This window comes from Trachurus japonicus, chromosome 17 (genome assembly GCF_045865225.1).
Source record: "Trachurus japonicus isolate A0001 chromosome 17, Traja_1.0".
NCBI classification, from domain to species: domain Eukaryota; kingdom Metazoa; phylum Chordata; class Actinopteri; order Carangiformes; family Carangidae; genus Trachurus; species Trachurus japonicus.
In genome coordinates, this window is record NC_140923.1 from 12249987 (window position 1) to 12274948 (window position 24962).

General features: G+C 43.8%; 1 protein-coding gene across 1 annotated transcript in view; it reads left to right on the forward strand.

The window, feature by feature from the left end:
• LOC146970208 (uncharacterized) overlaps positions 1–24962 on the forward strand; it is a 168299-nt gene that overhangs the window by 118879 nt on the left and 24458 nt on the right. Inside the window, exon 2 of the mRNA XM_085805906.1 lies at positions 22555–22652. Coding sequence (XP_085662032.1) covers positions 22557–22652 — 96 coding nt within the window. The 5' untranslated portion in view covers positions 22555–22556. The remainder of the gene's footprint in view (positions 1–22554; positions 22653–24962) is intronic.

The window sequence follows — 24962 nt, forward strand, 5'->3', positions numbered from 1 at the left end:
CCCTATAAGCGAACTAAGCAGCTGCTTAGGGCCCCGCAGCCACTAGGGGGCCCCCAAACTTTGCTCAATCATTTGTCTAACCGTCTCTGACAACGGCAACATGTAACCCTTGACCCAACTGGCAACAATGACCGTGACACGCATACGTAAACGTAACGCAGACTGTGGCCGTTCTCCGGTAACGAGCGCGCACCACCCCTTCCCCCCCTCTCTCTCCCCTGGCCCCCTCCCTCCCTCACTCACTGAGATCGCGATTTGCGAGGAGGTGATTGGCTTTTGGAAAGCGACGATGTCCTAAAGGATATATCCGTCAGATGCGGAAAATAGGAAAAAGAAGAAGGTCGAGGATGAAAAAAAAACAAGGACAAGGTAAGGCTAATTAATGTTATGTTTACCAGATGAACGTTTAGCCGAAAAAACATGTTGGTGCTTGTGTTAGCTCACTTAGCTGGCTAGCTGCTACATACCAGCCTGCTGCAGTTCACATGTCCTGGCTGATTTTAAGGTCTGTTTACAGTGAAAAGATAATGCTGTTTTCCTGTGAGGGGATAAAGGATCAATCACCCATTTATTAATGGCTGATTAGATATGTCATGTTGCCACATCCTCATTCCCCTGTGGCTGGTTCCAGTCATACAGTTGGTAAGTTTCTTGTTTGTTGCCACAATATGTTTATCTCTGTTGGAAAATTAAATTGTGTGTACACAAGTGGCTAAAAAAATTCTACTAATCTTCTCCACAGCTCCAATGGTTACTGCTGATGATGCTGCTGACCAACCAACATCCTCTATCTTCTTCTCAACTTAAGTTTTGTTTTAAGGGTTCTAGAATTTAGCTGTACAGATAATTTAAAGAAAATAAATCTGTTCAAACTGTAATCTTTTGTAGAATCTTTTATCTTTCTGCTATATCAAAAGTAGTGATTTAATACTGCAGGTTTGGAGCCACCTATTGCCATTCACAATATTAACATTAACATTCAGACAAAAACAAAGTAGAAGAAAAAATGACAAGTGCAATTAGACAGCTTTAAGTGTTTCAGTGACTCTAATTAGTAATAAAATATATGCTCGCCATCATGTTGATAGAGGTACAATAAAATATGCAAGGGTTGCATACGGTAGCTGGTTTTATGAATATTTGATGGTACATATACACTGTGAGGCAGGGCCCCCAATTTTATCCTGCTTAGGGCCCCCAGATGTACAGGGCCGGCCCTGCCAGTGGGAAAGGGGTAGGCTATAAGTCTCCCCCTCCACCCTGAAGCACTGAGCCAAGCAGCTGTCTCCGGTGTTCACACACATTTTTAACACCTCACTGGAGAACTGTCATGTGCCAGCTTGCTTCAAGGCCTCAGCCATTGTTCCAGTTCCCAAAAAGACAAGGCTCACAGGCCTTAATGACTACAGACCCGTTACTCTGACTTCTGTGGTCATGAAGACTTTTGAGTGCCTCGTCTTGACCCACCTTAAGGACATTACAGTTCACCTACAGAGCCAACAGATCTGTAGATGATGCTGTAAACGCCAGGATACAGTTTGTGGAGTTCAGCTCTGCCTTCAATACGATCATCCCAGCTCTGCTCCGTGACAAGCTCTCCCAGCTTAATGTGCCTGACTCCATGTGCAGGTGGATTACGGACTTCCTGACTGACAGACGGTAGTTCGTGAGGCTGTGGAAGCATGTCTCTGACACCCGGACCATCAGCACTGGATCCCCCCAAGGTTGCGTCCTTTCTCCTCTGCTGTTCTCCCTGTACACCAACAGCTGCACATCTGGACACCAGTCTGTCAAGCTCCTGAAATTTGCTGACACCACCCTCATCGGCCTCATTTCTGATGGGGACGACTCGGCCTACAGGAGCGAGACGGACCCTCTGGTGTCATGGTGCAGCATGAACAACCTGGAGCTGAACGCTCTGAAGACAGTGGAGATGATAGTGGACTTCAGAAAGGACCAAGCTGCCCAACCTTCTGTCATCCTCTGTGACTCTACAGGGACCCTGGTTGAGTCCTTCTGCTTCCTGGGCACCACCATCTCCCAGGAGCTCCAATGGGAGCAGAACATCAGCTCCCTCACCAAGAAGCCTCAGCAGAGGATAGGCTATACTTCCTGCTGCAGCTGAAGAAGTTTCACCTCCCTGTGAAGATGCTGGTGAACTTCTACAGTAGTAGTAGTAGTAGTAGTAGTTTTTTTTAAATTTAAACTTGGTGTCATGCACCATAGGTGCCCAGCCCTCATGGGCTTATAAGACACACTAAAAACAAAACAAAGTACAGAATACAGAACACCGGCACACACAAGAGAACAAGGAATACATGCTCGTGTACTACATATTTTTCTTCAGTACAGTACATACCCACACATGCGCACACATACACACACGCATGCATGCATGCCCACACATCCACATGTTTTTATACAATACATGTCCACACATGCGCACACATACACACACACGCATGCATGCATGCATGCTCGCACGCATGCATGCATGCCCACATCCATTCATACATACGCACACCACTGAATCCATCCTCACATCCTCCATGACAGTCTGGTGTGCTGCAGCTAAAGCCGATTTCCCCCCTCGCTCCCTCATGCACCCAGTGGAATTAGCGCCAACTAGTGGTGCAAACAAATATTATCTGCAGGGCCTTTCTGCAACTGCAAAGGCGCTCTAAATCATCAGTAGTGGCACACAAATTATGAAATGTGCAACATCGGAGAATGGCCATAATTGGTGTATATGGCATTTTTATGGTCAAAATAGTGAATGCATGATAAATATTGTTAAGCTACTCCTGTGCGAAGGTTATCATACCAATTGATAATCTGGACATATATAGGAATAATAAAATAGCAACAAGAATTTGCCCACCCTTTCGATTGCGATTGGTGGTCTGGCTCATGGACTAAATCTACAGAAGTGCCACTGCCAAGTGCTCTGCCCTCTGGACTAAGGCCAGCCGGTCTACGGTAGCTGCAGAGCTAGTTGAAAGCATATGTGGAAAAAAGCTCATCGTGCCTACAGCAACAAGATGGAACTCTTTCCACAATGCAATAGACCGCATCACTGAGATCCCCGTGTCCCAGTTAACCACTCTCTGCAGTCAGCTAGGTTTGAGACCCTTTTCTGAGCGGGAGTATAAATTCCTTGTGGAATACTGCACAATCACAAAACCTCTTACGAAAGCTTTGGACCGATTACAAGGTGAGATTAAGTATACGTAGGTTCCTGTTAACCAATGGCTTCTTGCCTTTTACTTTTTTTGACTGTTAAACATTTGAATCAAACAAGCAATTCATTAATTGATTCATATTCATTAATTCCAGGTGAAAATGATTGTTATTATGGCAATCTACTACCAACACTGGAGTCTCTGATGTCAAAGACCCTGGCATTGCGTGCTGGCCTCTCCCAGCTGACGGTAGATCTGCCTGATGTCATAGTGCAGGTAAGCCGTGTGTACTGTGTGTGTGTTTGTGTGTGTGAGACTTACTGACTAGAACTTTGTGTGATATGAGAGAAACCTGTCAGATACACAATTGCACATCCTTCCAGTATCACAGTTTTCTAAATTCCACACTGCTCTTAGAGAATGTAAGATTTGTATACTGGTACTGTGTTTTTGAAGACCTGGTATAGTCAATATGCCTGTTGCATCATTCACCTGTCAACTCCTTACACAGAAAAACACGTTTTGTCCTTTTTAAGAGAAATATCTAATTTTGAAATCTCTTTCTCACAGGCCGTCAAAACCCGCTTCGCCTCTGTTTTGGACAGCAGGGAGGCTCTCCTGGCTGCTGTCAGTCTGCCCAAGTTTAAGATGCGGTGGCTGAGGGAAGGGACCAGGAGAGAGGACCTAAGGACTCTGCTGATAACAGAGTGTTGTGTAGCCCCCGTGGCTGCCCCCCACAATGAGGAGCAGGAGGTCAGGCCTCTACAGCTAAGTCCAGCCTCCAGCAGCAGCGAGGATGACTTCTTTGTGTTTGAGGGAGAGCAGGATTCAGGATCTCTTAGTCCTGAAAGGGAGGTGATGGACTACCTGAAGTCTGGGTCAGAGATGGGGGTCCTAGACAACTTCCCCAGAATCAAGGCCCTGTCTTTAAAATACAACACGGCACCAGCATCCAGTGCTCCAGTAGAGAGGCTATTCAGCCTGGGGAGCCTTGTTTTAACTCCGAGGAGGAACAGGTTAGGAGACAAGCGATTTGAGAAAATCCTCCTTATGAGGTACAACCATTATTTTGACCAAAATTAATAAGCTGACACATTAAGACGTTCATATTTTGCACTACAGTAGTTGTAGTAGTAGTTTAATTGATTTGTTTTGAAGCTGTTGTATGCTTAAAGTAATTTCAACAACCTACCTCTCCTCTGCAGTGTTTTGGTTTTATTTTTGACAGTTTACCTCTCCTCTTCACAGTGCTGGTAAGACCAGTCTTTTATTTAAGATTTTATTTATGTTTTGAGGAAGTTAATATTTCTTGTTTGTACTTGTTATAAATTTACAATCAAACTGATTGTTTGCACTAGACTGTTGATTAAACATTAAGGAAGTTAATATTTCTTTGTATTTGATTGCACAAGTACACTTGTTTGTATTTGCACTAGACAATGTTAATTGAGGAAGTTAAACAGCATGTAGGCCAGTCTGTTGTTGGGTTAATAAAGACCTTCAAGAAGACTCCTCCTTTGTCTGCTCTCTTTCCATCTTATGCATCTCAGGCAATTTTAGAGTAAGTAGAAAAAAAGTAACTAGTAATATAACTAGTAATATAACTAGTTACTTTCTCCAGGGAGTAATATAGTAGTGTAAGGCATTACTATTTTTGAGAGTAATATGTAATCTGTAATATATTACTTTTTAAAGTAACTAGCCCCAACACTGCTGACGGAGCGCTAGTGTGGTCTCAGGTAAACGCCGACGGCGGCCGGAGTCCTCTCTCCCTCCCTCCTCCTGTGCGAGTGGGTGCGTGTGTGTGTCCAAGTTTGGTCATAAACAGGTATGTGTGTGTTAGCGTAGCAAGCAACCGCAGCAATTCTTAGTAATGTAGCAACACTAACAGTATTTTCTCATGATTAGGACTAACTGCAATCAGCTTATTGGGGTCGCTGCTGCTTTGTCTGCCGATGCTTTGTCTCAACGCTGCTTCGCCTCGCTGCTGCTCCGCACTACTGCTGTCTGCTTCATCTGCTTGCTCTGGCTGACATATTGTGTCCACCGCCGCCTGCCTCTCGCGGTGTACACTGTGTCCAAGTAGCCCTACTACCAGGGGCTTGTCCAGTGTGGTGAATCGGGGCCTACCCCCCCCCCCCTGACGAGTGAATGAATGTGAATGTGTTAAAGTGTGTTTGATTATTCAAGTAATTTTGTAATTGTTTTGGTTTTGTTATTGATTTGTTTATTTCCCTTTTCAGTTGCTGGAGACCGGTGGTGGCGTGCTGGTGTCCTGGTGGTGGTGTCCCCCCTTGTCTCGTCTGCTGTGTCCTGGGAGCGGGTTACTTCATTGTGTGTGTGCCACGTGCTGGGTGATTTTGGTTGATTTCTTTATTTTGGTGGAACCCCCCTTGCACTAGTCACTGATCACTCACGCGGCTCCAGCCCCCCCCCCCCCCCCCTTTGTTGATTTTCTTTTCTTGATTTATTTTGTGTGAAGGTTAAAAAAAAAACATATATTTTTAAAACAAAAGAAAGACTTATTTTAATAAAATTGTATTTTTTTATACCAGTAAACCACGTCTCATGCCTCATGAGTGAACTTACCTGTGTGCCTGGCACTTTAAGTTAATTCCCTGGGTGAAATTCCCAGGGTGGCGTTGTTGGTTCCTTTTCTTTTGTTGTTTTTTTGGTCAGATTATCCAGTTTAATTTCCATCCCATTCTCGTTGCCACACTATGAAAGCCTTTGACCGATTAGAATGGTCATATTTGTGGTCTGTTTTAGAGGCAATGGGCTTTGGTAACACCTTTATCGGTATGATTAAGACACTGTACTCAAACCCCTCAGCACAGGTACTAACTGGTCAAACTTTCTCCTCTCTCTTCCCAGTCTCTAGGTCCTCACGCCAGGGCTGTCCGCTAAGCCCTGCACTTTTCGTGCTCTCCTTGGAGCCACTAGCTCAAGCAATTCGCCAGTCTGATTTGATCTCCCCTATCTCTGTTCATAATGATGCTTCAGCCTACACCTTTTTGGTCAAAGTAAATTGCTTTGTTGTGTTTTTGTTCTGATTTGTTTTGTTTTGTATTTATACCTTTATATTTGTCTATTGTATTTGTTTTTATGAGACCGAAATAAACATACTAAACTAAAAAAATAACACCCAGCACCAGCTCTTGCTATATGCTGACAATGTTTTAGTTTTCTTGGAAAATCCTGCTTAGTCGACACCACACCTTTTGTCCATTTGTGAGGAGTTTGGTAATATGTCAGGTTTCAAAATCAACTGGTCCAAGTCTGCTCTCTTACATCTGAATGCCACTGCTAAAAAATCTATCCTTCCAGCCAATATCCTTATAGGGCAACATTTTAAGTATTTAGAAATTGAAATATGTTCTTCTTTAAATCAGATCATTAAACATAACTATTCACTTGTCCAGAGTAAGATCTTGAAGGACTTGGACTGGTGGATTGGTCTTCCTATGTCTATTTGAGCTTGTATCTCTATTATAAAAAATAATATTTTGCCCCGGATCAACTTTGTAAGTTCTATGGTTCCTCTCCCCCCTCCATCTGACTACGGGGCCAAGCTCCAATCTGCAACCTCCAAATTCATTTGGAACCGCAAGCGACCATGTCTGAAATTGTCTATTCTTCAGAGAAGAAGAGAAGATGGCGGCCTGGCCGTTCCTAATTTTGAACTTTATTCTTGGTCGTTTGTGCTCAGGCCCCTGCTCTCTTGGTTTGATTCTCATTGCTCTGTCTCTTGGCGCATGCTAGAGAGCAATATTACGGTGGCCCTGAAATGCAAAACACAACGGCAAATCAGACAACAACGGCAAAAGAGAAAACACAACACAAAAAGAGAAAACACAACGGCAAAAGAGAAAACACAACACAAAAAGAGAAAACACAACGGCAAAAGAGAAAACACAACACAAAAAGAGAAAACACAACACAAAAAGAGAAAACACAACGGCAAAGGAGAAAACACAACACAAAAAGAGAAAACACAACACAAAAAGAGAAAACACAACACAAAAAGAGAAAACACAACGGCAAAGGAGAAAACACAACACAAAAAGAGAAAACACAACGGCAAAAGAGAAAACACAACACAAAAAGAGAAAACAACGGCAAATCAGAAAACACAACAACAAAACAGAAAACACAACGACAAATTACTAAACAATGGCAAATCAGAAAACACAAAAGCAAAACATTTTGGGCAATACATAGTGGCCTCTGTGCATTTTTTTTTTTTTAAACTTTCTTTATTAAACATGTAGAACAAATACAATGACATTTCTGTCCATATGTGCAAATCAAATCACAGTGAAAGAAAAATCACACCTCCTGCATTACATAGGAAATCAAAATATTTTCTATAAAGGCTGAGTGGCCTCTGTGCTAGTCCCGCTTGTCTGTCGCGCTGGCGGTGTTGTCTTTCCGGTTCAAAGCACGGACCAGTTCTTTTGTCCAATCAGCGACGATTCATGTCGCCCGAGGGTACCTACCTTTTCCGGTTTGGTTAATGTCGTTGTGTTTTCTCTTTCTGTGTTGTGTTTTCTCTTTTTGTGTTGTGTTTTCTCTTTTGCCGTTGTGTTTTCTCTTTTTGTGTTGTGTTTTCTCTTTTTGTGTTGTGTTTTCTCTTTTGCCGTTGTGTTTTCTCTTTTTGTGTTGTGTTTTCTCTTTTTGTGTTGTGTTTTCTCTTTTTGCCGTTGTGTTTTCTCTTTTGCCGTTGTGTTTTCTCTTTTGCCGTTGTTGTCTGATTTGCCGTTGTGTTTTGCACTTCAGGGCCACCACACAATATAGTTCAGCCATGGACACTTCAAGATGTTCTCTTCAGTAACATTTCTAAAAAACAGTGTCACCTATGCCTTGGCCCCATTATTTCTCATCTTGTGTTGGTATGGAGATTAGTTGAAACACACTGTCATCTTTCCTGCAGGTGGCACACCTTTTCTCCAATATTCAACAATAAGGCAATTCTGATTGGTGGAAGACCTGTCTCTGCTCCCCAGTGGGAGCAGAGGGGTGTTCACTATTTAAGAGACATTTATAATGATTTTGGATTACGTTCTTTTGCTGATATTAAGGATGCATTCAACCTGCCAGGTTCCACTTCTTTCTTTTATTTACAGTTAAGGTCAGCGCTTAGAGCACATGGCGTACCCTGGCAATGTTCTTTACCTACCCACCCACTCCGAGATTTATTTATTAAACAAAACAAAACAGAGCTAAGGGTATGGTATCCAAACTGTACCATTTTTTGCAGGTAACAGACCTTGTCTCACTCCCTGTGGAGAGGGTCTGGAGGAGAGATTGCCCAGACCTAGCTCAGGATTTTGATTGGGATGCGGTGTGGTCCAGCATTCATGAAGCATCTCGTAATCCAGACCATCAGCAAATTCACTTTAATTTCTTACACAGAACATACCTCACCCCTGTTAAACTCCGTCACATGAAAATTATTAATGACCCGTGTTGTAATCTTTGCTCATTGAAAGCTCCGGGCACATTTATTCACATGTTCTGGGACTGTCCTCCTGTCGCACAATTCTAGGGCAATGTTGCATCCAAACTGTCTGATTTGATAGATGAATGATGATGAGTGCCTGTGACTACATGTGTGTTGATTCTCAATGATCTGTCAATCCTCAATATTTCTAAACTCAAAAAGTGAGTCATCTTTGCTGGATTGACGGCGGCCAAGAAAATGATTGCAACTCGGTGGAAGCCACCTCATTCTTTAACTACTCAATCTTGGATTCTCTCCCTTTTGGATGTCATATACATGGAACTTTGGAACATGCAACAGCTCGGATTAATGGTGCTAATGAAAGGACCTTTAACACTTGGCGTAGTGCCGCTGACTCTTTGAAAAACATGCTGTAAGTTGACAGGGCTCAGGTGGTAGAGCGGGTCGTCCAATGATCAGAGGGTTGGCGGTTCGAGTCCCGCTCTGTCCCGGTTGCTGCCGTAGTGTCCTTGGGCAAGACACCTTACCCACCTTGCTCCTGATGGGTCGTGGTTAGCGCCTTGCATGGCAGCTTCCGCCATCAGTTTGTGAATGTGTGCATGAATGGGTGAATGCGATGTACTGTAAAGCGCTTTGGGTATCGTTCAGGTATAGTAAAGCGCTATATAAATACAAACCATTTACCATTTGCCACTGGCTCTCCCACCTTTTGTCTTGTCAATGTGCCAATGTGTGTGTGTGTGTGTGTATTTTTATTAGTTGTTCTTCTGTTTGGCCATTTTCTTCCGCCTTTTTACGGTCTTCTTCTAGTCCTTCATACTTTGTGCTCTTTCAACAATTCATATATCAAAACGTGCAGCTTTTTTTGAACTTTATCGGCATTACTTTTCTCTTTTTAACTATTTATACTTTTTCAAATATTTAACTTTTTCTGATTTTTTTCAGCTTTATAATGTGTGTGTGTTGCGTCTAACGAGCAGAGCTAGAGTGGTGCTAGAGTGGAGAGAGGCAAAAAAACATTCTAGAGTTTTTCTGGCTAAACTGTCAGCATTGCCACAAATTAAACTCTAGACAAATTATTTTCTCCAGTTCTGTAGCCACACTTGTCTTCTGGCTAAAATTTTGGTCAAAAATGCAAAGAGACTTAGATAATAATTTAAAATATTTTTTAAATGCAGCCAGGGAGCTCTCTGCTCTCATTCAGCCCAATGCATTTTTTTTTTACAGCAGCAGGAGAAGGAGCTCAACTTTGTAACTTGCTGTTAAGTGCTTTTTAATTCATTTTAATTCACCAAAAAATAGTCACAGGTCACAAAAAAGTCCTCTTCTTACTTGGTGTGGCTAATTTATACTAATTTCTTTTTATTTTAAGCATCATTGAAAAATCTCACATTCATCAAAGTCTCAACCTCTCTTCTCCCCAACTCTACTCTAGTGTAGTGGTTAGGGTGGCTGCTTGCCAACCCCAAGGTCACTGGTTCAAATCCAGGTTGAGCACTCTTGTTATGAATTCTGCTCCCCTCCATCACCCTCAATTGGTTACAGGTGGTCGTTAAGAGACGCATTAATTGCTAGTGCCACAGTTTGTAACTTGCTGTTAAGTGCTTTTTAAATCATTTTAATTCACCAAAAAATAGTCACAGGTCACAAAAAAGTCCTCTTCTTTCTTGGTGTGGCTAATTTCTGCACTTTCCTTACCTTTTTTTTAAGCAGGAGCCAGTGATCCTCTTATTAAAGGTTTTCTTTGCCCCTCACATACTGTCTCTGCCTGTAGCCTAGTGGTTAGCTTGCTGAGCTGGAGACCTGAAGGTTACTGGTTCAAATCTTGCCTCAATAACAATTATAGTGAATTATTTTCCCAGTCGTCCTCTGTTGACTTCTGATAACTTGCTTCATGTTGAAACTGTTGCTCTCAGCCTGAAATTCACAGACATTTTCATTCTAAGTCATTCAAGCTTGACTCTCAAGCTTTCTTGGTGTTGACACAGTGTGTTTCCAACAGGTGCAGCTCGTTAACTTCAGAGTGAGACAGAGTGCAGCTCATCAACAGACAACAGTCTTTGCAACAGTGTGTACACTGTGGCCTAGAGGCAAAGTCAAAGTCTTCTGACCATGAGGTAGTGGGTTCAACTCCACTGTAGTGTAGGGGGTAGGGTGGCTGCTTGCCAACCCAAAGGTCACTGGTTCGAATCCAAGGGAAGAATTCTTGTTATGTTATGTTGAATTCTGCTCTCCTCCCCCGCCTTCAATTGGTTACAGGTGTTTGTTATCTCCTTGATTACTCGTACCAGTTTGCAGCACATCATCACATTACAATGAATGACAACAGTCTTGAAAGCAGTGTGCTCTCTGTAGCCGAGTGGCAGAGTAAAGGCTTAGTGATCATATGGTCATGGGTTCGATTCCTGCCTATTTCACATCATTGCTTGACTTTTGATTCCAATTATTCAGCTGTCATTGGACAGTCTTTGATTCCTCATAGTATAAAGCTCATTGTAACTCAGGTTCTCTGTGGCCATATGGTTAGTGTGTTAGGTGTTGTGCTATTTCAACAATTCATATATCAAAACGTGCAGCTTTTTTTGAACTTTATCGGCATTACTTTTCTCTTTTTAACTATTTATACTTTTTAAAATATTTAACTTTTTCTGCAAATTAAACTCTAGACAAATTATTTTCTCCAGTTTTGTAGCCACACTTGTCTTCTGGCTAAAATTCTGGTCAAAAATGCAAAGAGACTTAGATAATAATTTTAAATATTTTTTAAATGCAGCCAGGGAGCTCTCTGCTCTCATTCAGCCCAATGCTGAGAGTTCTCCACAACTCTGTCTGTAGTCCAGTTGGTAAGGTGGCCGCTTGCCAACCCCAAGGTCACTAGTTCGAATCCAGGCTGAGCAATCTTGTTATGTGATGTTGAATTCTGCTCCCCTCCCCCACCCTCAATTGGTTACAGGTGTTCGTTAAGAGACGCATTAATTGCTTCTGCCACCGTTTGCAGCACATCATCACATTACAATGGCAACATGCTTATGTCTGTGCTCTCTGTGGCGAAGTGGCAGAGTAAAGGTTTATTGATCATGAGGTCATGGGTTCGATTCCTTACTTTTTTTTTAAGCAGAAGCCAGTGATCCTCTTATCAAAGGTTTTCTTTACCCCTCACATACTGTCTCTGTCTGTAGCCTAGTGGTTAGCTTGCTGGTCTGGAGACCTGTAAGTTGCTGGTTCAAATCTTGCCTCAACAACAATTATAGTGAATTATTTTCCCAGTTGTCCTCTGTTGACTTCTGATAACTTGCTTCATGTTGAAACTGCTGCTCTCAGCCTGAAATTCACAGAAATTTTCATTCTAAGTCATTCAAGCTTGACTCTCAAGCTTTCTTGATGTTGACAGTGTGCAGATCATTAACAGACAACAGTCTCAGCAACTGTGTGTGCACTGTGGCCTAGAGGCAGAGTGGAAGTCTACTGACCATGAGGTTGTGGGTTCGATTCCGACCTTGGTCAAACATTTGTATGGTGATCACTGCTTGCACTATTTGCTAATTCTGCAACAGCGTTCAGCTGCTTTCAGCAGTCACACCATTTCCATTCTTGGAAATGCTTTTTCTAGTTATTATTATTATTATTATTAATACTTTCACCATGTTCCTTCCCATGACACGTTCTTATGTCCTGGGCTAATTGTCTTTCATTGAGAATTTTGTTGGCCTTAATGAAAATGAAAATAAAAATTTGATCACAAAAAAAAAACAATATTATGCCTCTTATGTCTTTATGTAATTTTCTGCACTTGGCAAATTCATCCTGAGGGCCGTAACCATAACCTGAAGATGCTGTTGTACCAGTCTTACGGCTTTAGCTTCGGTTTTACTTACTGGAAAACCACAAACAAAAACATAAGAAGGCAAAGTAAACATGACAAGAATGTTACTTTGTCATGTTTGCTGGCTCTAATTAAAATGCCTCCAGACATCATGACGGTGGTCTGACGTCAGTGGTGGCATCACATGCTATGGAAAAATGCATTGTAATGTGTCAGCGTCATTGTTTGAATGACAGCAAGTTGATTTACCATCATTATTATTATTATAATGAATACATTTTATATCCAGACTGTGTTTTTATTTTCAATTAATGTTCATGTTCATGTTGTCCTGATTAATTTATCCATCTTTGAGGTAAATAAAGTGTTGTTATAATTGTTATTGTTATTTGGTCACGACTTCATAATGTAGCTGTAACTACTTAAGACAGTCAGACCCCCACCCTGAAATGTTGTCTCTGAAACAATGGAAGTTTTACCCCAGACTGGATGTAACCACTTTGTGTATTTACACCCTTTGGTTATTAGTGTTTAATCAGTTATCTTTGTTAGAGTTTCACCATTTGATGACTGTCTCTAATCACTCTCAAGTGTCTCAGTGCGAGAAGTATAAAGGTGTAGGTCAGCGGTACTCAATAGGCGGCCCGCGGGCCACATCCGGCCCGTCGAACCTTCCAATCAGGCTCAGTTCTACTAGTTTACATATTACTGTATACTGTATTTCTCGGGCTCCGTGCGCCTGTAAGTCAATGCGCTGGGACATGGAAACACGTGCGGAGCGTTTGTGTGTGCCTGTGAGGCGCTGCACTGGGATACAGAAACGCCGAGGAACCCAAATCACCATGCGCGAGTGTTTGGGGAGCGGGCTGGACTGCAGGGTTTTCCCTGCCTGTCTGCAGAGACCGTGGGTGATTTTCACCGCCGTCTTGGTTCAACTGTGTGTGCATCATGCATGGGGGGCCGTTCAGATCAAGCGTCTTTTGCGCGAGCTCAAACCCATTCAATGTAGCCGCGCGTCATGCACGCTCACAACTCAAAAGCCGTAGCCCCGTGCATTTGATGAGACGCAATTGTTTTTCCGTGCACGTCTGCGGGGCATAGCTGCACGACCTGCTTCTCCCCCGGTGTTGTGTCCCGGTCCCATCGGCCTGTGTCTCTCCTACTGTTTCCCACTGAGCTCTGCCTCGTTTGACAGGTGAAGGAAGCCCATGTGTGGAAAGACGTCGCCTCAGTCAGACATGTCCTGTGATGGTCAGCCTCCTTTCATATTTAAGCTGAAAATCACAGGGCATGTCTGAGGATACAAGTCAGCAGTGTAAAACTCCAGCATGATATGTAATGATGATATGATAATGTTAAGACATTTACAAAACACCGTGAAGTGTATAAATAAAAATTATATGCTTACAAGTAAAATAAACATATTTAAATTATTAGACGAAAAAGGTGAATTTAATTTCAATCTAGGCCTATTTGAATGTTCGGCCCCCAAGGTGTCTGTTAAGAAAAATTCTGGCCCTTCGACAAATGTATTTGAGTACCCCTGGTGTAGGTGATTCATTGTCATATGAAAAGACCCCCTGATGATCAAAGGTCTCCAGATGCGAATGGTATCTCCATGCAAAGTCCCAATTGTTATGTGAATTAGAGGTGTTTCTGTTCTGGTTGGATACTTAAGGGAAAGAGCAAGAACCTCACTTTGAGTTGATCTGCTTACCAGAGCTCCCACACATCGAGTGTGTTGCATTATCTGTTTCTTAAGTATTGTTACTATTTGCTATAGTTTGTTCATTTTGTACATCACAATAAACTGGAAGGTTAACCCTTCATTTCTAATATTGCCTTATTGAGACTTTGTTCTAAATATTTAAGAATCTGTTATTGGATATTTATTTGGTCTTAAAGTTATATGGTAAGTTTCATTTGGTAACATTCATACCCTTAACCTCTGAGTTGAATAGAAAAGATTGAGTATCATGTCCTTTAACCATTGAGTTATATTTTATGACCTCTGAATATCTCAACCTAGGTGTCAGGGCTGTTCTTCTATGTTAAGAAGGTCACTGAATAGTTTAAGTCTATATCTGCCATCCCTGAACTAAGTTAGTCTAAAAGATCTTAGTTATATGGTAAGTTTCACTGGACGCTATTCACACCCTTAACCTTTGAGTTGGACAGACAAGATTGAGTATCATGTTATTATACCTCTGAATACTTCAACCCAGGCATCAGGGCTATTCTTCTATGTTAAGAAGGTCACTGAGTGGTTTTAATCATCTATACCATCACTGAACTAAGACTGATTCCAGTTTTCTTAACAATAGAATTAATTCTTAAAGTGTTAATATTTTAAATGATTGATTAACTTTTAATTCTACCAATGTTTAAGAGTAAAGTTATTTTTAAATGGAGTCAGATTAAACAAGTATTTACTTTACTTTATTTTGAAAACCTCATCTTAACACCGGAAAGACAAGACACGTATTGGGGAGATATTGTTTAATATTGATGAATATTTCCTCGCCTACATACTTATATTATTAAATCACTGTATGTTACTTATTAAAGCCAATTTAAACCAACACTAAGGAACTTTTCAACCTTCATATAATATTTTCATAACATTTGTGATGGTACATCGACTGACAACAGGTTGAATGGCACCTCTGTCATGGCCTGAGGGGGTCTGTATCATTATGGTCTGTATCGCCTTCACTGGCACTAAGCAACTTTGAGGAGCATGGTAGGAACCCAGCTCTCACTTAAGTTTCACTTTCACTGGGGCGGTGCGTGGCGCAATGGGTAGAGCGGCCGCCCCATGTAGAGGCTACAGTCCTCGCCGCAGGCGTCCCCGGTTCGAATCCCGCGTCGGGCAGACCTTTCCTGCGTGTCATTCCCCCTCTCTCCGCCTCCCCATTTCCTGTCTATCTCTACTGTCATCACTATCAAATAAAGGCAAAAACCCGAAAAATATACTTTAAAAAAAAAAAAAGTTTCACTTTCACTTTTGCGAGTCACGACGAGGAGGGAGCAGGCAATGCTTTCCGTCGGATTGTGTATATATGTTTACTGTGAAATGATCCGCTGGTAACAGAAACTTAGTTTGGACGTCTTCTGTTAATTTCCATGCACCGGGAGATCAGGATGTTTACGGCACTACGCGCTGGTGCTCATGGGAAATGGAGTCTCCCCTCATATCAGGCAAAACACTACCGCTTTGGTCCACTGGCGCTGCCAAACTCAACCAAAATTGAAAGTTCTTAAGTACTGCTTTAAAAATAGACTGATGGAAATAAGGCTGGGTTTAAAAAAATAAATTTCAAAGTCAGGTCACCTCATTGCCACGTGCCCCGCCAGGAGACCGTCTATGGTGAGCCAATTCCTGTCCTTGGGCTCCACTTCACGAAGACTCACTACTATCAAGGTAATGCACCACGCCACCACCACATACCTGGAAGCACTCATAGACTTGGGGGCAGACGAGAGCATGATGGACTGGGGATTAGCTAAGAAACTGGGTCTGAAAACTGAACGTTTGGTCAAGCCCATCAAAGCTTGCGTGCTTAATGGAAGCGTGTTATTTGCTATTGCACATGCCACAGAGCCTCTCGAACTATATATTGATGGACATTGTGAACAGATGAACCTCTATCTATTCCAGTCACCCTCACTCTCTCTAGTGTTGGGTCATCCATGGTTACTCCGCCACAACCCTCACATCAACTGGGAAACTGGTGTAGTCATAGGGTGGGGGGAGGGTTGTAATCTCTCTTCCTCTGATGAGTTCTGTTTTTGACCAACTCCAGCAGGCCAAGGTTTTCACCAAGCTAGATCTACGAAATGCTTATCATTTAGTCAGAATAAGAGAGGGTGACGAATGGAAGACGGGGTTTAATACACCAAGTGGACATTACGAGTATTTGGTCATGCCTTTTGGACTGACGAATGCACCAGCTGTGTTTCAGGCCATGATTAATGATGTGCTAAGGGACTTCCTAGACCATTTTGCTTATGTTTACATTGACAACATCCCGTCATTGTCTGGACTGATCACAAGAACTTAGAATACATCAGAAAAGCTAAGAGACTGAACTCTGAACCCTGTTTTCCTGCCATCCTGGAGTTTGGAGGACGGTGTTCGTCATCTCCCAGAGGTTCTGGTGGCCCTCTATGGAACCGGAGGTCCGGGAGTACATCGAGGCTTGTTCAGTCTGCGCCAGGAACAAGACGTCCTCTGGGTCACGTATGGGATTGCTGCAACCGCTCCCCATTCCTTCCAGGCCATGGGCCGAAATCTCCATGGACTTCGTCACGGGGCTCCCGGTCTCCCAAGGTAACACCGCTGTTCTCACAGTGGTGGACAGATTCTCCAAGATGGTTAGATTCATTGCTCTAACTAAATTACCTTCAGCCAAAGAAACTGCTGAGATCATGATTAACCACATTTTCAAAGTCCATGGTTTCCCTAAGGACATTGTCTCGGACAGGGGGCCCCAGTTTGTGTCACGGTTCTGGAGGGAATTCTGCAGACTCATTGGGGCCAAGGCCAGCCTGACGTCTGGATATCACCCGGAGGCCAACGGCCAGACCGAACGCCTCAACCAGCAACTGGAAACCGGCCTCCGGTGTTTGGTGTCCCAGAATCCCTCTGCTTGGAGCAAGCACTTGGTCTGGGTTGAATACGCCCACAACTCACTGCCCACCTCTGCCACAGGATTCTCTCCTTTTAAATGTGTTTTTGGTTATCAACCACCTGTTTTTAGAGACAATGAGCCCGACGCGTCTGTGCCATCTGCCTATGCCATGATTCGCCGCTGTCGCCGCATCTGGGCAGCCGCTCGGCAGGTGCTGATTCGCCAGGGGGATCGGGTCAAGAAAGCAGACGGCCAGCCCCCGCCTACCAGCCAGGTCAGAGGGTGTGGCTCTCAGCTAAGGACTTCCATCTTAAGGTTCCCTCCAGGAAGCTGGCACCACGGTTCGTGGGTCCGTTTCCTATCACCAAGGTCATAGGTCCAGCTGCTGTGCGTCTTCGCCTGCCCCGGTCTCTTCGTGTTCACCCGACCTTCCATGTTAGCCGGGTCAAGCCGGCCAAGGAGAGTCCGTTGGTCTCACCTGTCCCGCCCCCGCCCCCGCCCGAACTGGTGGATGGTGGCCCCGTCTACAAGGTAAAGCGGATGCTGGCTGTGCGCGCCAGGGGCCGGGGTAGGCAATATTTAGTGGATTGGGTGGGCTATGGTCCTGAAGAGAGACAATGGATCCCATCGCGGTTCATTGTGGACCCCACTCTCATAGAGGACTTCCACAGGGGTCATCCTGACCAGCCTGGGCCGTCAGGTGTCGGCCCTAGAGGGGGGGGGCTCTGGTGTTTTTTTTGTTTTGTCTTGTGACTTCCTGTTTTATTTTGAAATCTAACTGCCCTCTCGTTTCAGGACACTTGCCCTTCCCTTGTGTGTCACCAGTCTGCCTGCCTTGATTTCTAATTGTCTCCACCTGTCCCCCATTACCTGTGTGTCTATATAGGTTCTGTTTCTCCCTTTGTCTTGTGCCAGAGTGTTTCGTCCTTTGTTCACCTTAGCCCATAGTCCATAGATTTTTGAGCTTCCTTGTCCGTTTGCCTTTTTGCCTCATTGTGAGTGTTTTTTGTTTCCCTCCTTTGGAGTGTTTTTTTGTTGTTAAAATAAAACTGGCTGCTGCCTTTTGCCACTCTGCACCTGAGTCCTCCTTCCAGTCCAGACCTGACAAAACTGTGCTGAAGAGTTGCACTGTGAAACTTCTGGAGTGGTTCATGTTAGATAAATGTGCATAATGTAACTACTTTTAATGTAGCCTAAACATTAATATTTACAATAATGCACCAGGTAAGAGAGATCCATCCTTGTATGATTTGCAGCATTGGTTCTGTGAAGCCTTCCGTCGAGGAAGCAGAGGCTGAGGATTCAGAGGTTGATTCATTCATCACCCAAGCTGAAGTCACTGAGGTAGTCCGGAAGCTCCTCAGTGGCAAGGCACCGGGGGTGGATGAGATCCGCCCTGAGTACCTCAAGTCTCTGGATGTTGCGGGGCTGTCGTGGCTGACACGCCTCTGCAGCATCGCGTGGCAGTCAGGGACAGTGCCTCTGGACTGGCAGACCGGGGTGGTGGTCCCTCTCTTCAAAAAGGGGGACCGGAGGGTGTGTCCCAACTACCGGGGGATCACACTCCTCAGCCTCCCGGGGAAAGTCTATTCCAGGGTGCTGGAGAGGAGAATTCGGCCGATAGTCGAACCTCGGATTCAGGAGGAACAATGCGGTTTTCGCCCTGGCCGCGGAACGCTGGACCAGCTCTACACCCTCCGCAGGGTGCTCGAGGGCGCATGGGAGTTTGCCCAACAACCATGTGTTTTGTGGACTTGGAGAAGGCTTTCGACCGTGTCCCACGTGGCATCCTGTGGGAGGTGCTCCGAGAGTATGGGGTCGGAGGCCCTCTGCTGAGGGCTGTACGGTCCCTGTATGACCGGAGCAGGAGCTTGGTTCGCATTGCCGGCAGTAAGTCAGACCGGTTCCCGGTGCGTGTTGGACTCCGGCAGGGCTGCCCTTTGTCACCGGTTCTGTTCATTATTTTTATGGACAGAATTTCTAGGCGCAGCCAAGGGCCGAAGGGGGTACGGTTCGGTAGCCACTTGATTTCATCTCTGCTTTTTGCAGATGATGTGGTCTTGTTGGCTCCCTCGAGCCAGGACCTTCAGCATGCACTGGGGCGGTTTGCAGCTGAGTGTGAAGCAGCTGGGATGACAATCAGCACCTCTAAGCCCGAGGCCATGGTTCTCGACCGGAAAAAGGTGGCTTGCACCCTCCAGGTCGGGGGAGAGTTCCTGCCTCAGGTGGAGGAGTTTAAGTATCTTGGGGTCTGGTTCACGAGTGAGGGGAGAACGGAGCGCGAGATCGACAGGCGGATCGGTGCAGCGGCCGCAGTAATGCGGTCATTGTATCGGTCCGTCGTGGTGAAGAAGGAGCTGAGCCGAAAGGCAAAGCTCTCGATTTACCGGTCGATCTACGTTCCCACCCTCACCTATGGTCATGAACTCTGGGTCATGACCGAAAGAACGGGATCCCGGATACAAGCGGCCGAAATGAGTTTCCTCCGCAGGGTGGCGGGGCGCTCCCTTAGAGATAGGGTGAGGAGCTCTGTCACCCGGGAGGAGCTCGGAGTAGAGCCGCTGCTCCTCCACATCGAGAGGAGCCAGCTGAGGTGGCTCGGGCACCTGTATAGGATGCCCCCTGGACGCCTCCCTCGTGAGGTGTTCCGGGCATGTCCCACCGGGAGGAGGCCCCGAGGAAGACCCAGGACACGCTGGAGTGACTACGTCACTCGGCTGGCCTGGGAACGCCTTGGGGTCCCCCCGGAAGAGCTGGAGGAAGTGTCCGGGGGAAAGGGAAGTCTGGGGATCCCTGCTCCGACTGCTACCCCCGCGACCCGGACTCGGATAATGTGGCGGACAATGGATGGATGGATGGATGGATGGGTTCTGTGAATCTCTTTAATAACCATGCAAAATTTGCACTGAAACTGAAATTGCTGTAAATGAATTGATATTGAATCGAATTGGATCAAAAATCAAATTGAATCGGGACCTTGTGAAACGGATTTGAATCGATTCAGTAAAATCAGTAGTGATACCCAGCTGTAGCACTACTAGACATCTCTGCAGCAGTCTATCGTAACACAGTCACCAAAGTGGTTATTATTCACGGGAGAAATGGACAGACAACCATGCTTCTTTCTGGTCCGGAAGAACTCACTCACTGACCGTTTATTGCGCATGCTCACAACAACATCGTAGTCTCGCAGGTACACCTGTTCTCGTGTGACGTCACTGCGTGACTTATTTAAAGCAGATATCAGCTTCACGGCCGTTTCGGCTAATGCTGCGTTCAAGGCAGGCTTTTGAAACCGTAAGTTACAGCTTCAAGTCACAACTACGACTTGGTAGCGTTCCAGGTAACCCGTAGCTCGTGTTTTTACCATCCTGTTGTCTGTGAAAGTTCCCTATAACGGCCACTCGTAACTTCCGACCCGTGAACTCGTACCAGATCGAACTGGTATGACTTCACAGGAAGGAAAAACACAAAGTACGAGTTTCTTTGAACGCACCATGAGTTAGCAGCCCCCGCCCTTGTCAGGCATCAATTGGTCCTCGTGCTACGTCACCACATTCACGCGCATCCCTTGGCTGCACACACAGCCCTTCATGCCGTTCTCTCTCCTCATTGGATAACACTTGTATCCCACAAGGAAAATTTTCTCCTCGGGTTACAGCAGAGCAGAGTGACGGAGAGACTCGTGTTTAGGCTGAAATACTTCATGTAAGTGATTGCTGACGGAAAATAGGACTATTTAGGACTTATATTAACAAAAACATTCCACTGATATCTGCTTTAACATGGCTTTGCTACTCATCTTATTAAATATGCTTAACACCAGCCCTAGATGGAAACCCAGCTAATGGGTTTATGAGCTGGACCTGAGTTTTAAACATGTCATTATCATGAGAAACAATAAATCATTAGATTCCAGTGAAATGCTGTTTATGTCCTTATCTCACTGATACTCAGCTCTTGGATCTGAAAGCTCATCTAACAATTTAAACGGATAAAGAGCCTCTGCAGGTATCAGATCTGCTGCCTCCAAGTTTCAATCTGGACTCACTGGCCTCTTAGGTTCACTCAACTAAGATTGTGTTTTCTCTCCTTGTTTGTATATTTATTATTTTCTGTGTGTTGTAGGTTATTGTGGGATTTTAAGTAACTTGACTAGAATATTTCAAACCATAGTTACATCACATTTACAGATTAAATCATGGCTTGGTTTTTAAAGTTCAAACCAACATGCAGGGAGCTTTGAGTTTTCTCTCTGTACTTTGGAACAAAGTGAGAATTTTTATGGTTTCAGATTGAGGTGGAAAAATACCTTTATACCTATAGACTCTTAGCTTCTGCCAAGAACGGAGCCAAGTTTAGAGATAATTGAACCTTACAGGGTGCGGCGACTAATCATCTATCTGACAGTTGTGTTTGGAGACAGTTGTGTTTGGAGACAGTTGTGTTTGGAGACAATTGTGACGGCACCAACAGCCAGTTTTAAACCGATCTGGTTACATACTTACACACACTCACAGGTAAAACATGCAACCCGCCCGTACCTGACTTCTTGCTGTGGTCCTTCTCCATGCGCTCCAGGCTTTCCAGCAGGTCGTCCACTTTGCTTTTGATTTGAGTCAGTTCGCGTTTGATGGTCTGCACCTCGTCCACTTTCACTGCACAGAGGATGAAGAGTCAAAACAATCCATCACTGATGAACAATAATTTAGTACCTGAGCAGCAGATTCTGGAGTATTTAATTCAAAATGTATCAACATTCTCCCCCTGCAGAACAGGTAGTCAGGTGAATTTCCTCCAATGCCACACCTTCTTCAGGATGCTGCCCTTCCCCTGCATCATCATCATCATCATCGGCTGCATCAGCACAAAGCGTTGGAGATAAAAGGTGTTTCCACAGGAATCAAACTCAGTCTCAGTCAACAGTCTCTTTACTCAGCATTTGACTTTGACATCTCAGGTAGGTCCCTCGCTTCTTCAACCGTATATGTCTAGATTATTAAATTAACTACTTATTTTGAATTGTTGTACATTGTTATATATATTATATTATATTTATTTACATTGTTTTATTATCAATTAAATAATTCAAGTATTATTTGAAAGACGGTGTCTTTCGTTCTTTTTTCCAAGATTTGATCATAATTCTTTATAAAAATGTAGACTGTACTCTTAACTCTACCCAGGAACAATGATTCAAACTTTTTTTGTTTGGGTCCATATAAAAAACAAACCAACAAAAAAGTTAAAATACAAAAAGGGTTTAATTTTTCTTTAAAAATTGAGCTCAAGGTTCAATAATTTTAATTGAGATGATTTAATGCTGTGTGTAATTTTCAAAAAGCATGATTCATTTTTAATAACTCTAAAGTTTTGTGACAGAAGATTCATCATTGAATCTTGTTTATTGGATATTTCTGATTTTCCTTTCCGCTTTGTTTCTGCCTGCAGGGATGGAGCGAGGATTGATCCTATTTGTTGCTGCACTGACGGTTTTTGTGGCGCCAGGCGTCCAAGGAACGGCTCATTTGTCATTTTCCAATGCAACGGTTTGTTCAATTTTATTTTCTCAGTTCTCAGCTGTGTAGAGCCCTGCATTTTAGCACTTCAAACGTGTAATGGCAATATTCACTTAAAGGTGTACAGAAAAGAAAATTGAATTTGAGCCCACTCTGGGTCATAAAATTAGTGTAATAACTCATCTATCAGACGATGTAGGCCAAACTTTGTGCAAAATTCTATTTTTGAGTAAATCCGTGATGAAAGTGTGTATTTTAGTGTAGTTTTTTTTTTTCGTATTGGATAATGCAGGCGCACGGATTATACGTCAGCCTGTACACGATTCACTAGCCACTGATATTGGATCCGTAATCCGTCATTCAAACGTCTGAGACACGCACACACACACGGAGCTCGGGCTCGCCCCAAACTTTGAATATCCCGCCCGCTCGATAACGACCAATCAAATTCATTTTCCTTACTCGGGTAAACTCGTGTTGCAGCTCGTGACAACTCGGCGCGACAAACGGGACAAACGGCCATTTCTGTACACCTTTAACGACCACTTTTACAGATTTATCAGTTAAAATTTGGGAATTAGATTAAAATGTATTTAACTTTGAGCTTTAATGGTTTCAGTTTGATTCTGTATTTTTTTTCTTAGATTTCTCGATATTTACAAATAAATCCTTTTTTTTCCTTGTTTTTCCCCTCCAGTTTTTTTTTTTTAAGTATATTTTTGGGGCTTTTTATTGCCTTTAATTGACCCTTCGCCAACTCCTTCCACAAACGGCTATTGTCCAATCCTACGTTAGCAACCGTAACTATAGGCCTGGCAAGCTTTCCGCAGTGAGTCATTACGTTTGCTTTTGTGGACACATTTTGAGACTAAAAACGAAAAACGTTTGTTTGTAGAGAAGGATGTTGTTGTTGCTCCTGCTACTACGGTGGTGGCGGCGGCGGCAGCAGCAATATAGAGATGTTCAGATACGAGCGGACTTTTTTTTCGACTTGAGCAAGTGTAAATATGCGGATAACCATATGTTCACCTCCGAAATGACAGCTGTACTTTTACGGCTTTTACCTGGGCTTTTAGGCGAGGGATCCTCCAGGCAGGGACTGCTTTCACTGACTGATACAGCGGTGGGAGAAAAAAAAACAGCAACGAAAGCTGTATGTGGTTCACAATCGCCCAAAAACTTAAGAGTTTGACAACGTTTCATGACCAGTGAGATGACCTAAGTCTTGGTGGGTTGATAGACGGTAAAATGACCAGCCCTTACTGCTGCTCTGTACATTGTCCAGTCGTGTCGTTGAACAGATGTTTTATCCTCCTGCGCGAGTTACGTCACTGAAAACTCTGAATGATCTTTGTGACTTCTTCTCTCTATTATCTCAGAACAGTTTATCCAGAAATGTGCTGATATTTCCTTTGAAATCGATACCAAATACTGCCAGGAGCATGGCTGGGAGTGAAAGCTTGCCCGCCGTAGCAACAGTAACCAAGGGGGCGGGGCTTACGCGAAGGGTCAATTGATAGCACAGTGGAGAGTGAGACGGGAAATGGGGAGGCAGAGAGGGGGAACGACATGCAGGAAAGGGCTGCCCGATGCAGGAATCGAACCGGGGCCGCCTGCAGTGAGGACTATAGCCTCAACATGGGGCGGCAGCTCTACCAAGTGAGCTAAACGCCGCCCCTATTCCCCCAACAATTTCATCTGTAGAGTCTAGTACCAAGCTTTGGCACATTTTGAATGGTTTTTACTACTTTTACTTTTACTACTACTTTATGAATTACATCAAAAAGGGAAAAATACAGAGTATGCCTTTAGCATTTGTTCATGCTGCAGATGACTCCGGGGATTTTAATTACTCTACAATTAAGTTTTAGTCCAGTGTAACCCATGTAGAACCCTCTCTCTGCCGGTACTCTGCGATGTGTTGTGCGACAATAAACCAGGAAACGGGCTGGTGGGCTCTGACAAATCTTTACTTGGTCTGTCACAAAATAAACATAAACAGGAGAGACTTGAGCGGCGTACATGAGGAGGTTGTCGACACTTCTGCAGACATGTTCCAGTCAGACTCTCTTTTACTCATAAAATAAGAGTGGTTTTTATCAAAGAAACCAGAAAATAATATGTAAAAATGTAAAATATCATTCCCAAAACGTTATATTAAATTGACTTAAATAAAAATAAATTAACTGAAATAACTTAAATTATTCTCAGAGGACCCTCATTCATTCATTTCACATGTAAATAGCATCCCCACATATTAACCAGTGGACATATAAAAAACGTAATTAACCATCTCCATACCTGTCACAAAATAAACATAAACAGGAGAGACTTGAGCGG